Source organism: Bos grunniens, chromosome 11, assembly GCF_055505025.1.
Source record: "Bos grunniens cultivar Pamir isolate PY7600 chromosome 11, Bosgru_T2T1.0, whole genome shotgun sequence".
Classification (NCBI taxonomy): domain Eukaryota; kingdom Metazoa; phylum Chordata; class Mammalia; order Artiodactyla; family Bovidae; genus Bos; species Bos grunniens.
In genome coordinates this window covers 20865788-20883673 of record NC_141175.1, presented here as the reverse complement: position 1 = coordinate 20883673, position 17886 = coordinate 20865788, and the positions used below count along the sequence as shown (strand labels likewise).

At 45.2% G+C, this 17886-nt stretch overlaps 1 protein-coding gene across 6 annotated transcripts in view; it reads left to right on the top strand.

Annotated features, from left to right (window-relative positions):
• The window catches only part of NOL10 (nucleolar protein 10), a 92045-nt gene that overhangs the window by 18325 nt on the left and 55834 nt on the right, over positions 1 to 17886 (top strand). For all 6 annotated transcript variants that reach the window (XR_015136404.1, XM_086325567.1, XM_086325565.1 and 3 more), the window contains 4 exons: positions 407 to 485; positions 1655 to 1804; positions 4614 to 4680; positions 12090 to 12142. Coding sequence is in view for 5 of the 6 variants with exons in the window: in XM_086325565.1 (XP_086181691.1) it covers positions 407 to 485; positions 1655 to 1804; positions 4614 to 4680; positions 12090 to 12142 (349 nt within the window). In the remaining variant the exon portion in view is untranslated. The remainder of the gene's footprint in view (positions 1 to 406; positions 486 to 1654; positions 1805 to 4613; positions 4681 to 12089; positions 12143 to 17886) is intronic.

The window sequence follows — 17886 nt, the reverse complement described above, 5'->3', positions numbered from 1 at the left end:
TAAAAGTGAAAATGGGTATACCCATGTTTGAATATAAAACTGTTTCCTCGTAAGCCAAAAAAGGGACATTTCTGTAAATACCTCATTCTGGCTTAATCAAAATGAAAGATACTGTCATACTGGTCCTTTTCAGTTGGTTTTATATTTTCAGTAACTTTTATTGCTTGTTGTTACTTTAAGAATGTTTCTTACAGTTTTAAAAGAAGATAACCTGCAAATTTTTTCAGGTAGGTTACATTTATAAATAAAGGTTAGTTTTCATTTGGACTTGGAAAGTTTGGATACAGTTCTTTTAAATAGGAAACTAGAAATGTGATCCTCTCCATTAGAAGTGAAGAGTAATAATTTGTTCCTTGGAAGGAGATTTGACCATATATGCGTGGAACACAAATATTTTGCCTTTCAGAATAAACAGTTTGCCAACGATCTCTGCTTTGAAATTTAATGGTGCCTTGACCATGGCCGTTGGAACATCCACAGGGCAGGTAAATATGTTTCAGTTGGAAACTTCGCTTTTAAGTTACTGTTTCAGAGGTGTGTGTATCATGGGAAACACCCACTCGTCTGTTCGCTGTGTGACCAGACACTGAGGCATTACTGTTTTGGCCAGCGCGGAGAAGGGTACTCAGATTGCCGTGTTCCGTTAGGACCTTGAGAAGCTCTGCTTCTGGCCCCAATGGTGGGTCTGAGAGATTCTCAAGCTAGAAGCTGCAGTGGGGCTATGCCTCAGGTGTCCTCTTGACTTTGGTTTAGAACAGTGTTTTCTCGAGTGTGTGAAACAGAGTTCTATGGAAAAACAAAAATTTGGGATTCTCCAGATTCCTATCTTTGAGGTTTATAGTGCATTGAAATATATAGTGGAGGCTCTGAGAATCCCTGTAGACAAGAAATGTGCTGAGTCGGTGTTTCCAAAAGGTATTTGTCCAAGGAGCTTTTTTTTTCCCACCCAGCACTGTCTCCCACATCCTGTGCAGGGAGTGGTCAGTGGGACATGCCTCAGCGAATGCTGACTAGTCTGAGGAGTATGAATGAAATAGCTTCAGAGATTTAAATTCATCTTTCCCCCTTTCCTTCCAGGCAGAGCCCACACACTTAAGTCTGTCCAGACCTCAGCACAGGCGGGAGCCCTGCTTCCAGCAGAGTGCCTGTGTCATCTGTCACCTGGATCTGAGATCCAGCTTCCCCATGCCCCTCACCTATCAGGATAGAGCTCAGAAAAGAACACTACCCTCCACCCACCCCCCAAAGTCATAGCCTTGCCACCAGCGTCTGACTCTAATCTACCACCCCTGCCTTCATGATGATTCTTGTTCTTGTTTCTTTCAGCCACTGGGACAGTGCCTGGTACATACTGGGCCCTCAGTGTTTATTAAATTCATAAATGACACAAATTCTTGTGCACTTCTTCCTTTTGGTTCCTTCCTTAACATATCCAGGTAGTTCTCAATCTTAGTGTGCCTAAAAATTACTCTTAGGGTTGAATCCATAGAGCCATGCCCTGGAAGGGTAATTGAAGAGATTTTTCTGGAGTATTTTTGCTGGCTGACACTTACTTTAGAGTCTTTGTACTCAGTGAGGATGTTCATTTTTATAAGTTTCTTTTTAAGATGAAATATTTTATTTAAACAGAAATACCTTTTTTTTTTTCTTTTAGGTTTTATTGTATGATCTTCGATCTGATAAGCCATTGCTAGTTAAAGATCACCAATATGGGTTGCCCATTAAATCAGTTCACTTCCAGGATTCCTTAGATTTGATTTTGTCCGCTGACTCTCGAATTATCAAAATGTGGAATAAGAACTCAGTAAGTATTTTTTGTTGTTAAAATGACTTACTTGCCTATTTTCCTTATGTTCCTTTTCTTTCCAGTTGCCTTGTTTGAGTTATGTGGGTTCTTGAGAAAAAAATACTAAGTATCCATTCAGGCCCTTCCCTGGAAGTTAGTTATTTCCAGGTCCTCAAGGTCATTTTTTCCTGTTAAGAACTTTTCCTCATTTGCTAGAACTGGCACGCATTTTTACATGTTCAGTTAGGTAGATATAAATCATTATTTTAAAAAAACTTGATCCATGAGAAACCCCCTAGATTTTGGGGCTCTTTTACAACCTTAGGAAACTTTTTATGAGCTACTACTAATATTTCCAGGCTTCCCTGGTGGCTCAGTGATAAAGAATCTGCCTGCTAACACAGGAGATGCAGGCTCAATTCCTGGGTTGGGAAGATCCCCTGGAGATAGAAATGGTAACCCACTCCAGTATTCTTGCTTGGAAAATACCATGGACAGAGGAACCTGGTGGGCTATAGTCCATGGGGTCGCAAGAGTGGGACACAGCTGAGCACACACGCACTAATCTTCCCATATCAGTGTTATTATGCATCTCAATTTCATACCCTTTCCTTGTGTCAACAAATAGATTTTAGATATGATACCTTTACAGTAAAAGTGAAAGTCGCTCAGTTGTGTCCGACTCTTTGCAACCCCATGGACTTTAGCCCACCAGGTTCCTCTGTCCATGGAATTCTCCAGGCAAGAATATGGGAGTGGGTAGCTGTTACCCTCTCCAGGGGATCTTCCCAACCCAGGGGTCAAACCCAGGTCTTCTGCTTTGCAGGCGGATTCTTCACCATCTGAGCCACCAGGGAAGCCCAATTTCTTATATAGTGTTTTTCTTAAAAGCAGTTTTTTCTTAAGAATATTTGATATTCTGTGCCCTTTTAAATGTCGTTTTAAAAGTATCAAAACCCTATGTTGTTGATTCTCCTGTTTGGAGAGAGTAGTAAAAGGTTAGTTCATCTACTGGGACAAAATTCATTCAGTGTAGCAATTGCTTTTAAGAGTCTTTGCATTTATTGATTTCAGACTTAGCATCTTTAAAGTGTTACTGTAAATAGAAAGATTCATTTTTGAGGTAAAGAGTGTGAGGGGCCTAGAGCCTCAGCATTAGTTGCTGGAGGGCAAGCGTGAGTCCTTCCTGTGGGGCTCCCCTACACAGGGCAGAGGGGCCACCAGCAGCCTCATCACAGGTCAGCTGGTGATGGGAATCCCTGGCTGCTGGGACAGCTTGTCAGCTCTCAAAGTACTGACCTTACTCTGCTCCCTCTGTGTTTTCCTCTGGATCTTTGTGGAGACTGAGTTATCCCTGGGGTGTGTCCTGTCTCTCAAGCCCCATCACCTTCTCGGGCCCTCCTGAGACTTCCTTACAGAGAAAAGGAAGGGCCTCTGGCTCTCATCAGTCCTTGGAAGAATTCCCCTGGCACTTCATTGCCCAGGAGCCGACTATCTCGCTTTGAGTTGGGAGGGTTTTGAGGGCTTTCTTGAAGATTCATGGTGTCTTAGGCCTGGATTTTTCTCTACTCTTTTCTGACAATCCAAACTAGTGTACTTTAAAACAACATTTCTTTTTACCTCTACAAATGCAGACTTTCCATGTTTGAAAGTTCCTAACACACTGGTAGAGTAAGTTTTCCATGGCCTGGCTCCCATTCTGCCTAAAGGTGATGACTAACCAGTCGGAATGCCCCCTTCCCAGCCCTCCAATGGGCATAGTTTTCCCCAATGTGGATTTCACGATTTCTCTTTTTTGTTCTGTGCTATTGTTATTCCGATTTCCCCTTCCTTTTTCCTCCTCTCTTTCCGTTTTCGTTTCATTGGAAACTTGAGACAAAAGGGAGGTAACTGTGTGAGCTTCACTGTCTGTCTTGAATTAGAACCTTGCTGCTGTTTTTCATGGAGCACGAAATTAGTTTTTTAATACCCCCCCCTCCCCCACCACCATGGAGCCTCTAATAATGGGTTAATAAATGCAAAAGCTGGCAGACATTTTCAACATCAGTTCTTGAAGTCATGTTGTAGTTGCTACAGTAAGTTTTACCTTGGCATTGTTGTAATGACTGAATACGCCCTCTTGACCAACACCCAAATTACTTGCTTTTGCTTGACTCACTCTCCTTGTTTATCTTTCTCATCATCCTTTCCCACTCCCATCTATTATCTTCTTTTTTCTTTCACTTAATTTCTGTTAATTTTTTAAAATATGGCATATTTTTCCCTACATTTAAAATACAATATTTTACCCTTCACTGTATAATAACTAGCACCTTATGTATTTATAGCATTTTGTTAAATTATCTTGTATTCATTATCTTATTTGATCCTCCTCAAATCCTAGCAACGCAGGATGGCAGATACCAGCCTCATTTTACCATATTGACCACCTCTTCTTTGTTTCTTTGAGGGCAGGTTTAACTAGGGTGTGTCTTCAGATTGTGGACGTGTTTAAGTTGACGTACAGTTTTATTTTAAACTTTACCCTTGCCTGTTGTGTGGACATTATCTTTAAAAGTTCGTATTTCTTTTCCCAATAAAGTCAGCTCTCCCTACTGAGCCTCGGTTTCTTCCTCTCTAAAATGAGAGGATTTGATAAATTGATAAAAGAAATTCTCTAAGATTTTTTTTTTTAACCTTAAATTCTGTGATTTCTGTTAGGTGATTTTATTTTCTCACATAAGCAGGATATATGGAGTTATGTCTCCAGCTTACTTCCTGTATATACATTGCCAAAAGTTGTCTTCCTTTAACTGTTTTAACAGTTCACTTTTGCTTTCTTTTTTAGGGAAAAATATTTACTTCCTTGGAGCCAGAACATGACCTTAATGATGTCTGCCTCTACCCCAGCTCAGGTATGCACTACGGAGCGGTAGGCCATTTTGTGAGATGAATCTAGGCTTTGCTTTACAGGGTTTTAAACTCATTTCTTAAGACAGGGTTTGGCTCAGTTAAGACAGTTTTTAGGTATTGTATTTACTTGAAAAATTAAGAACAGGAAGTGATGTGGATGCTTCAGAAAGTGACATGCTCAGTGACTCAGTCCTCAGCCAGCCTAGCTGTTAGGAGAAGCTGGTGGCAGTCTGTGGGTCAGTGGCAGGCGAGGTGCTATTTTAGTGTGCGCTTTTGCTCTTTTATGGGATTAGTAATTTTGTGTAGATTGAGGTTAGGGATGTGGAGGAGCCTGGAGTTGCCTGATGATACACAAGGCTGGCGAAGCCACACGTCGAGTATATTCTGCGTTGCAGGCTCTTCTGTAAAGTACCTGGTAGATTTCGAGATTTAATAACACCTTCAAGCAAATCTGAAGAATTCTGGGGAAGGAGAGAAAATGAGAACACTTGTCACTCTCCCGCAGGGTTGTGTCCTGAGGACAGACACACACAGATATTTCTGATGGTGTGATACCAGGCAAAACAGGAGAAGTTCTGCTCCGGAGGTGCACACTGGCCCTGTGACGGCAGAGAGCGAGGGGCTCCAGGCAGAGCAGCGAGAGGAGGGCGGAGGGGAGGTTCTCGTTGGCTCCGAGTGTGGGTGCTGGGTGAGAGACATGGTGGGCAGGAGGAGTCCCGTGTGCCAGAGTGTGGGGTCTGTGGGAGGAGTGGGGTGGGAAGCAGGTGATGCGTGGGGTGGGGGCCCTGGAGTGACCACGCTGAGTGCCTGGGTGCTGTCTGTGGTCAGGACCGATGCAGACCATGCTCACAGAAGGTGGTTCTGTCCACTGGGCAGAAGGTAGATCAGTTTTGAGCTAAAATGAATAGGAAGAGATACGTAGAGCTGAGATCGGCTGCACAGGAGAGAGGGCAGACTCGGAGAGAAAGATGGTGTTGTCTTCTTTGAGCATCTGAGTCTGAGGTGGCAGTGAGGCAGTGATGGTGTCTGGCAGAGGGTCTCCAACCTGCCTGCCCACCAATACCACCTGGGGGCTTTTTAAGAAGTACAAATTCCTCAGCCCCATACCAGGTGTGCAGACTCGGAGCATCTGGGGGAGAGCCCTGAAATGGGCTATTTTTCACCTGCTTCCCAAGTGGTTGTGGAGCCCCGCCCTGACCTACAGCCTCATCCTGGGAGCCACATCCAGGGCACAGTAGGTAGCGTGGCCCAAGGAAAGCAGGTTTGCAGACATAAAATTTTAAGACATGTAAATAGAGGTCATTGCAGAAGAAGTGGCAGTGGAGGCAATTACGATGGGGAAAGTGGAGAGACCGCAAGACAGCAGGACCTGAGTATGGAAAGGGAGATGAGAGGGAAGAGCCAGCGGAGAGGCCGACAGAGTGACAGTGAAGGAACCGGCAGCTGTTGAAGTAGAGAGAAGTGATTGCCCGGGTATTGCTCAGTGAGCAGAGCATCACAGAAGTGGAGGCAGGAAGGGGCAGGAAGGCCCTGTGCTGTGGGTCTGGATGTCGTCGTGCTTGTCACTTAATCCTCTCATAACGCGGGAGAGTTAGTGACTCCCTTACCATTTCTTTCCCCCTTCCCTTCCCTTCCCCTCTCCTTTCCTTCTCTTTTACATCTTTGGAGGTGAGGAAACTGAGATACGTGCCCAGGGTTGGTCACCCGGCCGCTGTGTGGCAGAGGCTCCGTTGGAGCAAGCCTCCCCTGATCTTGGAGCCTGTGCTCTTTCTTAAGTTACAGGGTAGTCTCCTGAGAAAGATGAGACACCCTGAACCTTTGTAATTAGCTTTTCATCTGTGATCGTTGGGAGAATTTTCTTATAATAGGGGTGAGTCAAATTGTGATGAATTCAGAAATTAATGAAGGTGCTGGGTCGTAGGTTGAGATGCTGAGTGGTCTAAAATGGGGTTGGGGCTAGATACAAAGGTGAGTAAAATCGGGTGAAGCTGAAGTTAGAACAAGAGGTTAGTTGGATTGAAGGAGTGGGGGTTTGAAGGGTGCAGATGGTGACGAAAGTTGTTGACCTGTGCTGACTGATTTGTGCTCACCTGTGGCCACGGAGAACTTGCGGAGTAACTAATCTGAAATATGTGCTCTAAACATAAAATACACACCAGACTTCAGATGTACCAAAAAACAGGAAAGAATCTTTAATTGAATTTAAAGATTGAATTTAATCTTTAATTGAAGTAGATCTTTAATTTTTATATTGATAACATATTAAAGTGAAAATATTTTAGACTTACTGGTTAATAAAAATATACTCAAATTTACCTGTTAAAAAAAATTTTTTTTTAATGTGTCTACCAGAAGATTTTTAGTCACTTATGTGGCTTGCATGGTATTTCTGTTGGGCAGGGCTAGTCCAGACATGGAGGGCTTTGATAGTATAGAATACTGATAAGGTGCAAGGTGTTCAGAGTCAACTGCAGGCATGGAATGTGACTGTAATCTCACCAGAGTAGAAACCTTCTTCTGGTACCAAAAATACCGTTACCCCACGTAAGAAAGCAGTCCTTTCCTAATAATACCTTTAATTTTTCACATTCCCCTGCTTGTCCACCAAATGCCTTTTTAAGCCCATTTATCTGAAACTAGTCTATCACCAAGGTTGTGGATTACATTTAGTAGTTGTGTTTTCCGCTTATTTCAATCAGGAATTCTCTCCCATCCTTTCTTCCCCTTCCTCCATGGCACTTGAGTTTTCTGCCATCAGGGCTGTAGTCTCGTAAGATGTTCTGCATCCTGGATTCCTGTGATTATTTTTCTTGGTGTCCTTTACTTGTTCTTCCGGCCCCTGTATTTTTTGTTGTTGTTGTTCTAAAATAGAAGTGAAATCTAACAGCCCAGTGCACTGTGGGTTAAATATTTGGGACAAGGGTGGTGCTCAGGGCTGACGGGTTCTCCATGTCATTTCCCATCCTGTTGGTCATCCCAGAACAAGCAAGGAGAAGCGTAACGGCTCTGCCTTGATGGCCAGCAGTTCTTTCTGTTATACACGATGCTTTCCTGGCAGGTAGAACCTTTAAGATGGTGTTTTGGTCAGAAGAGTGCCTTTATTGTCAGGTAGCTTATAAGAGCTTAATCAAACACAAACACTAGCCAGATAATTTATTTCACAAGCTGGCGAGCCCAGAAAGGCAAGTCTCTCCATGGCTGTCTTGGGGTTCGGACCGAGCGTGATTGGTTCACAGGTTTTGCTGTCTTTCCCTCGCTTTACTCTCCTGTCCCATTCACATTGCTGGTTAGGTTTTTTTGCTTCATCACTATGAGCATAAGCATTCTTTATCTTCTCACTTACTCGTTTTGGAGTAATTAAAGCCGAATCATGATTGCTTGCTGTTCTGTCGTGTGTGTCTGATACTCAGACTGCTCAGAACGTTGAGAAACGGTTCTGTCTTAGTGGCCTCAGCTTCTAGTTGCTCGTGCTGAGTCTCCATGTCAGGTGCTGCCCTGCAGGTTGGGAAACTGAGGTCGCGGCCCCACGACCCCGGTCTGCAGTGCTTGCTGAGCCCCAGCCCGACCTGTGGAATCCAGAACCACTGGGAGAAGGAAAAGGAGATGTCCACTCAGAAAGGCTACTCAGGCTTCAGAATTGTACCAGTGATCCAGGCTGTTTTTCATTGCTTTTAGGCCTGCTGGAGGCGGTCTGTATCATCAGACCTGAAGTCGCCTTTTATTCTCTCAGCAACCTCCCAGTAGCCTGCCTAGAAATAAGATGTGGCCCATCACTAACCTTGGGGCCATGTGTAGTAAAACGGCAGGCTCCCCACTTTCTGTAGGAGTTGACCGCACGAAAAGGCGTGTCCTGTCCTTTCCAGCACAGGGCAGTTCCGCACAGCTTGTCTGCTCTGAGCCGCTCCAGCTATGACCCGATGCCCTCCGTTTCCGGGCAGTGATTCTCAGATGTATCTGATGAAGTACAAGCCTTTTATGTTTTTTGTTTTGTTTTTAAATTTCCAATCCATTGCAGGTGGATACTTTTGTCAAGTATCATAAAGGTGAATTAGTAGAAAAAGGGTTACACGTTTGGAACTCGCCGCAAGGTTGAGTTGCTATACATGTTTCTAAATTCTTCAGTTTCTACACTCACCGGCAAGCTTGACGGCAGTTTTCAGACTGGCCCGGGAAGCACGCTTTGAGTTCGTCCTGGCTTGAGCAATGTTTCTGATTTAGAGCTGTGACCTTCCCTGAGTCCTTCGCCCCCAAAGCCTGGACAGGTGAGATTTGTTCTCTGCGTGTCTCTGAGGAGCACGTCCTGTCCTACACTCTCTGTCCACGCTGGAGCTGTGGGCTCTTCCTCAGTGCTGATGATCTCTGCCTTCTCTTCCAAGGTTCCCATTTTTATCGTTGGTGCTGTTGTTCAGCTGCCCAGTCGTATCCGACTCTTGGCGGCCCTGTGGACTGCAGCACACTAGGCTTCCCCATCCTTCACTATCTCTGAGAGTTTACTCAAACTCATGTCCACTGAGTCGGTGATGCCATCCAACCATCTCACCCTCTGTCGCCCCCTTGTAAGGAAATTTAAAGGAAAAGCCATAATCTCACAATCTCTTCACAAGTGTCATTACTCCTTCCATTAGAGAAATTCTTTTTGGGGGGCCACACTGAGCGGCCTGTGGCATCTTAGTTTCCCAGCCAGGGATTGAACCTGCACTCCCTGCCTTGGAAGAGTGTAGTCTTAAACACCGGACCACTGGGGAATTCCCAGAAATTCTTGTCTTATAAATCACTTGTTCGTGTGTTTTAAATTGTCACCATGTGTAATTGTCTTTTGCTTTTCAGTTTGACATTGTTATTAAATACGTTTGTCATGTTACTATATGGTGTTTATATCTGTGTGTTTTAATGATTTATTTGATCGTGCAAGAAGTCTTTTCACTTTATCTTAGTTGTCGTTGGAGTTTTAGAGTCCCATGTTCCACGGGCTTTGGAATCGGTCCAGTATCAGCTGGCTCTGTGGTGACCTTGAGCAAACGGTCTTGCTTTCCCGAGCTACCTTCTCACCTGTGGAGGTAGAGTGCCTGGCTCAGTACTTCACCCTCTTCTCGCCTTTCACCTGTGATTGTCTTAATTTCTGCTGAACTAACTCCATACCTGGGTTGACTTTCCTGCTTCCCTCTTGTTAGAAACTCCTCGTGTTCCCTGGGCTGTGTGAGGTTGCTTTCTCTTTTATAATTTGTTTTGGTCCTAACTGTCCCGACTTTGGTTTCTCGGTAGGTCAGCTTGTGTTGTTGGCCGTGTTTGGTCAGGTGAGGTCCTGCTCATTGTAGGAGACAGTCTGCCGCATCCGGCCTGGATTCTCCTGTGTGATCAGCGCCGAGCCTTTCCTGTGGTCTGTTTGGTGGGTGTACTGTGTTTCCCTGTAAAGCGTTTGCTGTTGAGTGTTCAGGATTGAGCCAGGGAGGCTGGGCTTAGGGGATGTCTTTGTTGGGAGCCTTCTTTCTGATTGTAAGATGTCTCTTCAATTTCCAGACCTTCTTCTTTAACCCTGTCTAAAGGTCCTGGAGAAGTTCTGATGGGGTTGTTAGACTTGGGAAGCGCAGGTCACTAGAGTTGGTTTCTTCCTGTGTGAACTTCAATGAGCAGTTGTCTCCAGGGCCAGAAAAAGTTCCCACATGAAAGAGTTTGTGGAGGCTACAAGCTATGAGAAAGTGTCTGATTTTTACTTGACTTTCATTTAGACGTACATTTCTTGCTTCCTCGAGTGAGTGTGTGTGTGTGTGTGTGTATGTGTGTGTTGCTTCCTCGGCTGTGTGTATATGTTGTGGTGAAGGTTGTATGCGCGTGTGTGTCTCTTGCTTCCTCAGCTATGTGTGTGTGTTATGGTGAAGGTTGTGTGTTGTGAAGGTTGTGTGTGTGTGTGTGTGTTCTGGTGAAGGGTGTGTGTGTGTGTGTTCTAGGGAAGGTTGGTTCCAGCTCAGGACTCACTCCCCCTTTGGACTTGATGTGTGTAACATGGCTTTGCCGGCAGAACGTTGAGCTCCTGCTCTCTTATCAGTGAACCTCCTCTACCTCAGCATCATATTTCTGTTAACAGCATTGAAGAGCATCGCTTTGGCAAGCTTTTGTGTTAACCGAAGAGCAGCACAAAAGTACTTTTTAAATCACAGAATTACATCACCATCCTTAGCGTTTGGTGTACTTAATTAGGATTGTGAGCTTCTGTGGCATCTCAGACAGTAAAGAAGCTGCCTGCCTTGCAGGAGACCTGGGTTTGATCCCTGGGTCGGGGGTCTGGTAATCCAGATGTGTGCTTTCTGTGGATTTTTCTGTTGTATTTTACAAATAGATTTTTTAAATGAAGGTAATGTAAGTTGATATGTAAAGGTATTTAAAAAAATGAGCTCTTGTCTGAAATTTTGCTCTTAAGTTCTGTAGCTTGTAATGTTCTGAATGTTCTACTCAGCACTTGTAACTCAGTACATATGAGCTTTATTTTTTGATCTGTAAATAAGTACGATAGTCCTTATGTCAGAGAGTTGTCACGTCTTCACCAAGATAAAGTACACAGAAGTGTTTTGTAAATTACAAAGGACTGACTTTAGTTTTGCTTCGGTGCATCGTTCTGGAACAGGGCAGAGAGGGTCAGAGCTGCCATGAGAGCCCCTGCAGGGTGGGGTGGGGCAGCAGCTTGGCTGTGTGGCAGAGACCTGAGCCCAGGGCTGAGCTGGCTGAGTGAGTGGATTCGTTACTGTTGTTCCTGGGGTTTGAGGGGAGCCATCACTGGATGCCATAGGCTGTCCCTCACTCCATTCTCACTTTCTGAGAGCACTGATCCCTGGACTAAATTATCAGCCACTCTCTGGGTGAATCATTTTGGTAAAGGCTGTCAGATTCTATCTGGGTCTTTTCTAGTGTAGCTACATGTAGCATTCCTCTTAAGCCATTTTGTTTTCTATTAAGGTGTAAAGTTTAATTCAAACATGAGGAACTACTTTGCTATGACATTTTGTGGGAAATGCTTTACTTTGGTTCTTTGATTCCTGATTAACAGAAAGATACCTTTCTTAACTTTCATAATACATAATAGTGCATCGAATCTACCTTTTATTGGTGTATCTGAAGCGTAAAACTTAACTCTTAAAAATGGTGGCCCTTCTCTGTGGGAACCACTCAATCACTTAGCTGATACAGCCTGAGTGTTTTGCAGATGGGGAAGCTGGTCTTTCTGATACTTCAAATGCCCCATCCAGGAGGGTCAGGGACCATAGCCCACAGCCTGACTCCGAGGGTGCCTGGCTGCTGGTCTTACTCTTCTGCTGTTCATCATGTTCTGAGCATTTCACTCATTTCAAAATATAAAGCAAGTAGGAAGAGTATTTTTATTTTCCCTTATGTTTACCTTTTTCATTGTGTTTATTTTTAGGAATGCTTCTTACCGCCAGTGAAGCCCCCAAGATGGGCATCTATTACATTCCGGTAAGTGATACAAAAAGGAGTTACGGTAAAAATAGAACAAGGAAAGACACTGTATTTTTAAGCTGGCTGTGTCGAGGGACTTTGGGCCTGCATGTGGCTGTGTAAATTAGACACAGTGGCTCACTTGTCAAATCACTGTACTTCCTGGAGCCAATAAAGTAATGAATGTTTAACCATTCTTTTATGGGAAACTACTTAACATCCCATTTAAAAGTCGTCAGTAGAAATTTCATCTTTATTCTTCAGATTTACATTTGTTTTTTGTTTCAGAATGTTTCAGAAACTTCCGGCTATTAGTGATCAAGAGACCTAATCCTCTAAAATAAAAGTCTAGGACTCTTTCGGTCATCGCATTGTCTTTTAAAAATGGGTTCTGTGTATAAGAAACCATCTTAGATTGCCACGATCCGTGATGGCATGCAGTTTATTATCTTGTCCCTTTTTTTTTTCTCCTTCCTTAAAGCATTCTTCCGTTACATATGCCAGACACTTCCCTACCTATACCTAAACAGAAAAGCCTGTACTGCAAAGTTGGCCTTAGATTCTGGTCACCACACATCTCCTTTTCTGAGATTCGCAGAGAAGAGCATGGGGAGTGTGGAAGATCAGATATTTGGGGGAGTAAACGCTCTGTGATCAACGTTAGCCTCCAGTTATGAAGATTCTTCATATTTATGATGGTTCTTTTGAAATAGTTCAACCATGTGTATGTTTCGCCCCCCTCCCCGCCCCCCCAAAAAAGATACTCTGTTAATGTTGCCTTTCTATGGCTTCAGGAACCTGCTATGTTGTTGAAAGCACCTTGGGGTGTTTCTTTTGGTTGATGGTGAAGAAGGTCATTCAAACAGCAGCTTTTCCATTTTCCTAAATTGTCATTTGTTCCTTTTCTCCCCAGCCTCTCAGAGATACTGCTTCTGTCTTCCTGTTAGTTTGTGTGTCTTTGTCTTCATTCCGTCGGTAACTGGTTATTGACTGTATCAGCTGTGTCAGGCCCAGTGCTGTGGGTTGACAGTGTAACAGTGGATAGGGTACCACCCGTTTCCTTGCAGAGGTCATTATTAGGAAGTAAAACAAGAAAGGGGACAGTTTCCGGTCAGCGTGATGAACACTCTTAACTGAAGTAAGGAGCCTGGAACTGGAAACTAGTGGGAAGTATGGCAGATACTTGGCAGAAACCTTCCAGAGGAATTGATTTCCGAGGAGCAACTGGAAGGCTGGTTCTGTGTTCTAGATGAAGGGGGTGGGGTGCAGAATGGGAGAAGGGTCTTGGAAGTAAAGGGAACATTGTCTGCCAAGATCCAGAAGAAGGTAACACACATGGCTGGGCATTTGCCCTTGAGGGACGGGGTAGCTCAGGCTGAAGGGGTGCTCTGCAGCCAGGGTACGATGATCCTGTGGGCTGGGTGTGGTGGTGCAGCTGCAAGAGTGATAGGATCAGACCTGCATTTCTGAAGGATTATTAACTTCTGGCTGCCACCAGGAGAGGGGATTAGATCAGATCTAACCCAGAAGCAGCAAGAACAGGCTGTGGTGATCTGCAGGAGAGACATGGTCCCTGTGTTACCTTTGCCAGACCTCCCCTTTAGAAATTGGGGCTTCGGAGGTTCTAGGGTAGTTTCAGAGAAGTCTGATCTGGCAGGCAGTGATTCCAGGGGGTTATCCTCCTTGAATAGCCAGGCAGCGTGTCCAGAAGCATCCGCCGATAAAGACTTGTGTCTGTCACAAGAAGAGCCTTCCCTCAGTCCAGCACTGAGTTTTCTCACAGCGTCAGCCCATCTGGGCATGTCAGGAGAGGCCGACTAAATCAGCTTGCCCCCCTCTGAACTTCTCTTGGGAGAGGTCTCACTCTGTCTTCCTCTCAGGAGGGTGTTCTGCAGTTTGATCTTCAGCATCTGCCTACAAGTTCTTGATGTCTCATGTCGAAGAGCCCTTCTTCGTGTAAGAAGTGTATAGAATCCACCAGTGGGAGGGCAAACGAGCACTGAGCAGGGCGTGGAGGCCGGATCGGGAGTCTGCTCAGCTGATGAGGAGCCTCCGGCTGGGCATCCCTCGGTGTGGAGCGGGGTGGGGCGGTTCTGTTTTTGCAGGAAGGCCATTTCACCAGCTTGTGCAAAGATGGTGGCAGTGGAGAGAACTGGGACAATTGACAACAGTTGTAAGATAGGCTTGGCTGTTGCCTGGACGTGGGGGGAAGGGAGAGGAAAGGACCACACGCGACAGCCGCTTTCTCCCTGGTGAATGTGTGGGCACAGAGGTGACTGCTTGAACCAGGAGGAGAAAGGGGATGATAGAACTGGAGGAGACCCCCGCTCACTTCTGTTTGTCTGGATCCATTTCTCAGGCTGGGTTTTTTTTTGTTCCAAGCACTGGGAGCTTCACACAAGAGGGGACCCGTTGCTGGCCAGGTGGTGAGAAGCAGCTTTTTTGATCAGTGTTAGCTTATCTTAGAAGATCTTCTTAGTTTCAACTCTGTAGCTCAGATGTAACCAAGCAAAGTCAAAAAGCCACGCAGAGACTGCTCCCAAGTGGCTGAGCTTATGGGGACGGTCAGTGCAGAGTTGTTCTTGCTCAGCTGAGCATTGTGTGGCAGCTTGTACCTAAGTGTTCCTCCCTAACCTATCTTTCTGCCCTGCTGCCTCGTACACCGTGAGGATTTATGGTGCCACTTGTCTTTACTTGGAACCTGTTCTCCGTGACACTCCTTCAGAGCAAAAGAGCCCAGGGGTCTGAAAGCCTGCCGTCTTTGCTAAGATTTTTATCAAACTCACCAGGCTGACATTTTTCACAGAGATTTATTTGAGGCCTATAGAACCAGAGAAGTGTGTGTTGAATATGCAATTCATGCCAAATATAGGCAGTTTGGACAACGATTTGTATTAACGTCTTATAAACCAGTTACGAAAACCCTTCCCCCCCCCCCCGCTTTGAGGCTGTGCTGAAAATGAAGACAGCTTAATGTTCTTTCAGCTTGTTAATTTTTGCCTGTGTACTTTATACCATCTTTCTTGAGTACTTGAAATCTTTTTAGAGTAAATGCACTTCCTGATTTATATGGTCTCTGCCACTTACTTATCCCAATAGCTAGCTAGTCTTTTATGACCAAATGGGTTTTCTCCAGCTCTTTCCCCATTTTCTCAGTGTTCTCTTTTTCTGTCTCTGAGAGACCAGGATCTGTTCTTTTGTTTGTTTGCTTTTTAAATTCCAGGGCCTAATTCAGCTGAAGCTTTCAGGACTAATGCCAGAAACAGTTTTTCAAGTTTGGGTTCCTCTGATATATAATTTAATCGTAGGTTAGTTCTTCCTAATTAACACCTTTGGCAACTGCACGGGCTCCAGAGGGAATCCAAGTCCTGTGGCACCCAGCCCAAACCTGCCAGGGTGCCGAGTACTGTTCCTGTTGGAAATGCTTCTGGGCTCCAAGGCCCCATGGGTCAGTGAGCTCCGAGACCACACATGACGGACACGTGATGCCTGGCATGCTTGATAATGTGTATGGATGCATAAGGGCTTCCCAGATGGCGCTAGTGATAAAGGACTCACCTGCCAGTCAGTGTAGGAGATGTAAGAGACACAGGTTTTATCCCTGGGTCTGGGAGATCCCTTGGAGGAAGGCATGGCAACCCACTCCAGTATTCTTGCCTGGAGAATCCCGTGGACAGAAATGCCTGGAGGGCTACAGTCCATGGGGTCAAAAAGAGTTGGACCTGACTGAAGCAACTTAGTGCGTGTACACACACACACGAATGCATAAACTTGAGAAAATAATTACTTGTTTATTAGGAAGCTATTTGAATTAGAAGACTAAAAGTCAATTGATTGAGGATGTATGATTTTTTTTTTAAACACGTAAGTTTTTTAAATTTGGAAAGTACTCCTGGAACCAGAGTACCTGCATGTAGGGCAGAGTTGAACACAGAGTTATACTTACTCACACCAGCGCTCCTGGTTTTTTTTAAGAAATAACACTGGAACTTACTCAGCATAATGCATGAAATGTACAGAACTCTTTGAAAAGAGAGATGACTGTGTATTAAGAAGCATAAAATCTCAAGGACACTTGTTTCACTTAGGTGTAACACACAAGCACACCTCATTGCTGCTTGGGATGGGAGTGCTCGGTCACTCAGTCGTGTCCAACTCTGTGTGACCCCATGGACTGTATAGCCCGCCAGACTCCTCTGTCATGGGGATTCTCCAGGCCGGAAAACTGGAGTGGATCACCATTTCTTTCTCCAGGGGATGGATCTTCCTGACCCAGGGATTGAACCCGCATCTCCTGTGTCTCCTGCGTTGCAGGAGGATTCTTCACCCACTGAGCCACCAGGGAAGGCATTACTGCTTGGGATGTTTTGGCATGATTTTCCAGAAGGCTGAAGGACATAGTTACATAGTGCTTCCTTGCAGTTACTCCTTACCTTCACCTCTTAAGATGGTAACGTTTTTATGAGCTGTCCGTTTGGCAAATACATTATTTTAGTTTAGCATTAGATTTGACAGTACCTTACAGAGTATTTAGTGTCTCCTTTTTATATAGATACTCTCTTCCTCGTTTTAAAGTTTGGGGCTAGGGACTTGGTCTTTTATTTTGTCTTATGATTGCAGCACACTTCTGGGGGCAAGATGGTGAAAGACTGGTCTCTCTCCCACAGTCTCTGGAAACGAGGCAGGCGGCAGAGAGAACTTTGGCCGACAGAAGGTTCTGCTTTTCGTGCAGAGTCCATTGTGCAGGCAGACGTGCTTTCTCCCATAAAGTAGATCTCATCTGCAGATCACTTAGGTGGCGTTCAGCCCTCTCGGCCAGGCCATGCTGGCTTCTGGAGGCCACATTCTCCTGGTTGTCGTCCTGTCGCCCAGGTAGCCCTTCCAGTCAGTCTGCTTTCGTGGCTTTTCCTGCTCTCAGGCCCAGTGATTGAGCCTCGGCGCTCTCCCTTTGGTGCTGGGGCTTAGTCCTTGTCTCTTTGTTCTCCCCTCAGGGAGCTCACCTGTCCCCCAGGCTCCACAGGGACACCTGTGTGCTACGGACTTCCAAACTTCTGTCTCCAGCCTTTCCTTCCCTCGGAGCTGCAGAGTCACATACCCACCAGTCTGCTGGGCCATGGAGGTGGAGACCTTTCCACTAGACGTCTCGTTGGTGCCCTCTAGTTATGTGTCCACAGCAGAATTCCTGGTCCCAGCTCCCCACCCTCCCCTCTTCTCACTTCGTTGCTTACTCAGTTCCTTGGCCCAGAGCACAGGCACAGCTGTGTTTCCTCGCCTGTCCTCTTCGTGTGTCCTTGTCCAGTCCATCTAAACCTCACATCAACTCTTTTTCCAGTATTGGTTCAAATCCAGCCATTTTTCAGTACTTCTGCTTCTGCCACGCATCTGGGTTACCTTAATGGCCTCTTACCGGGTCCTTCCTCTTTCCCTTTGTCTCTCTTGCATTCTGTTTTTCATACAACAGCCAGGTTAATTTAAAATATAAAAATAGGACTTCCCTGGTGGTTTAGTGGTGAAGACTCCATGCTTCCACTGCAGGGGGTTCCACACCTGGTCAGTGAATTCCGTATGCAGCCTAACGTGGCCAAGAATAGTGATGATAAAATATAAAAGCAACCAGTCAGCGTCTATCAGTCTTCTCCTTGACAGCTTCCAAGGGCTTGTCATTTTGCTCAATAACATCTTAGCTCCTGTCATTAACTTAGAATGCCCTACAAAATGGAAAAGTTTAAAACACAGGAAACTCCGTTTTCTCTAACCATCAG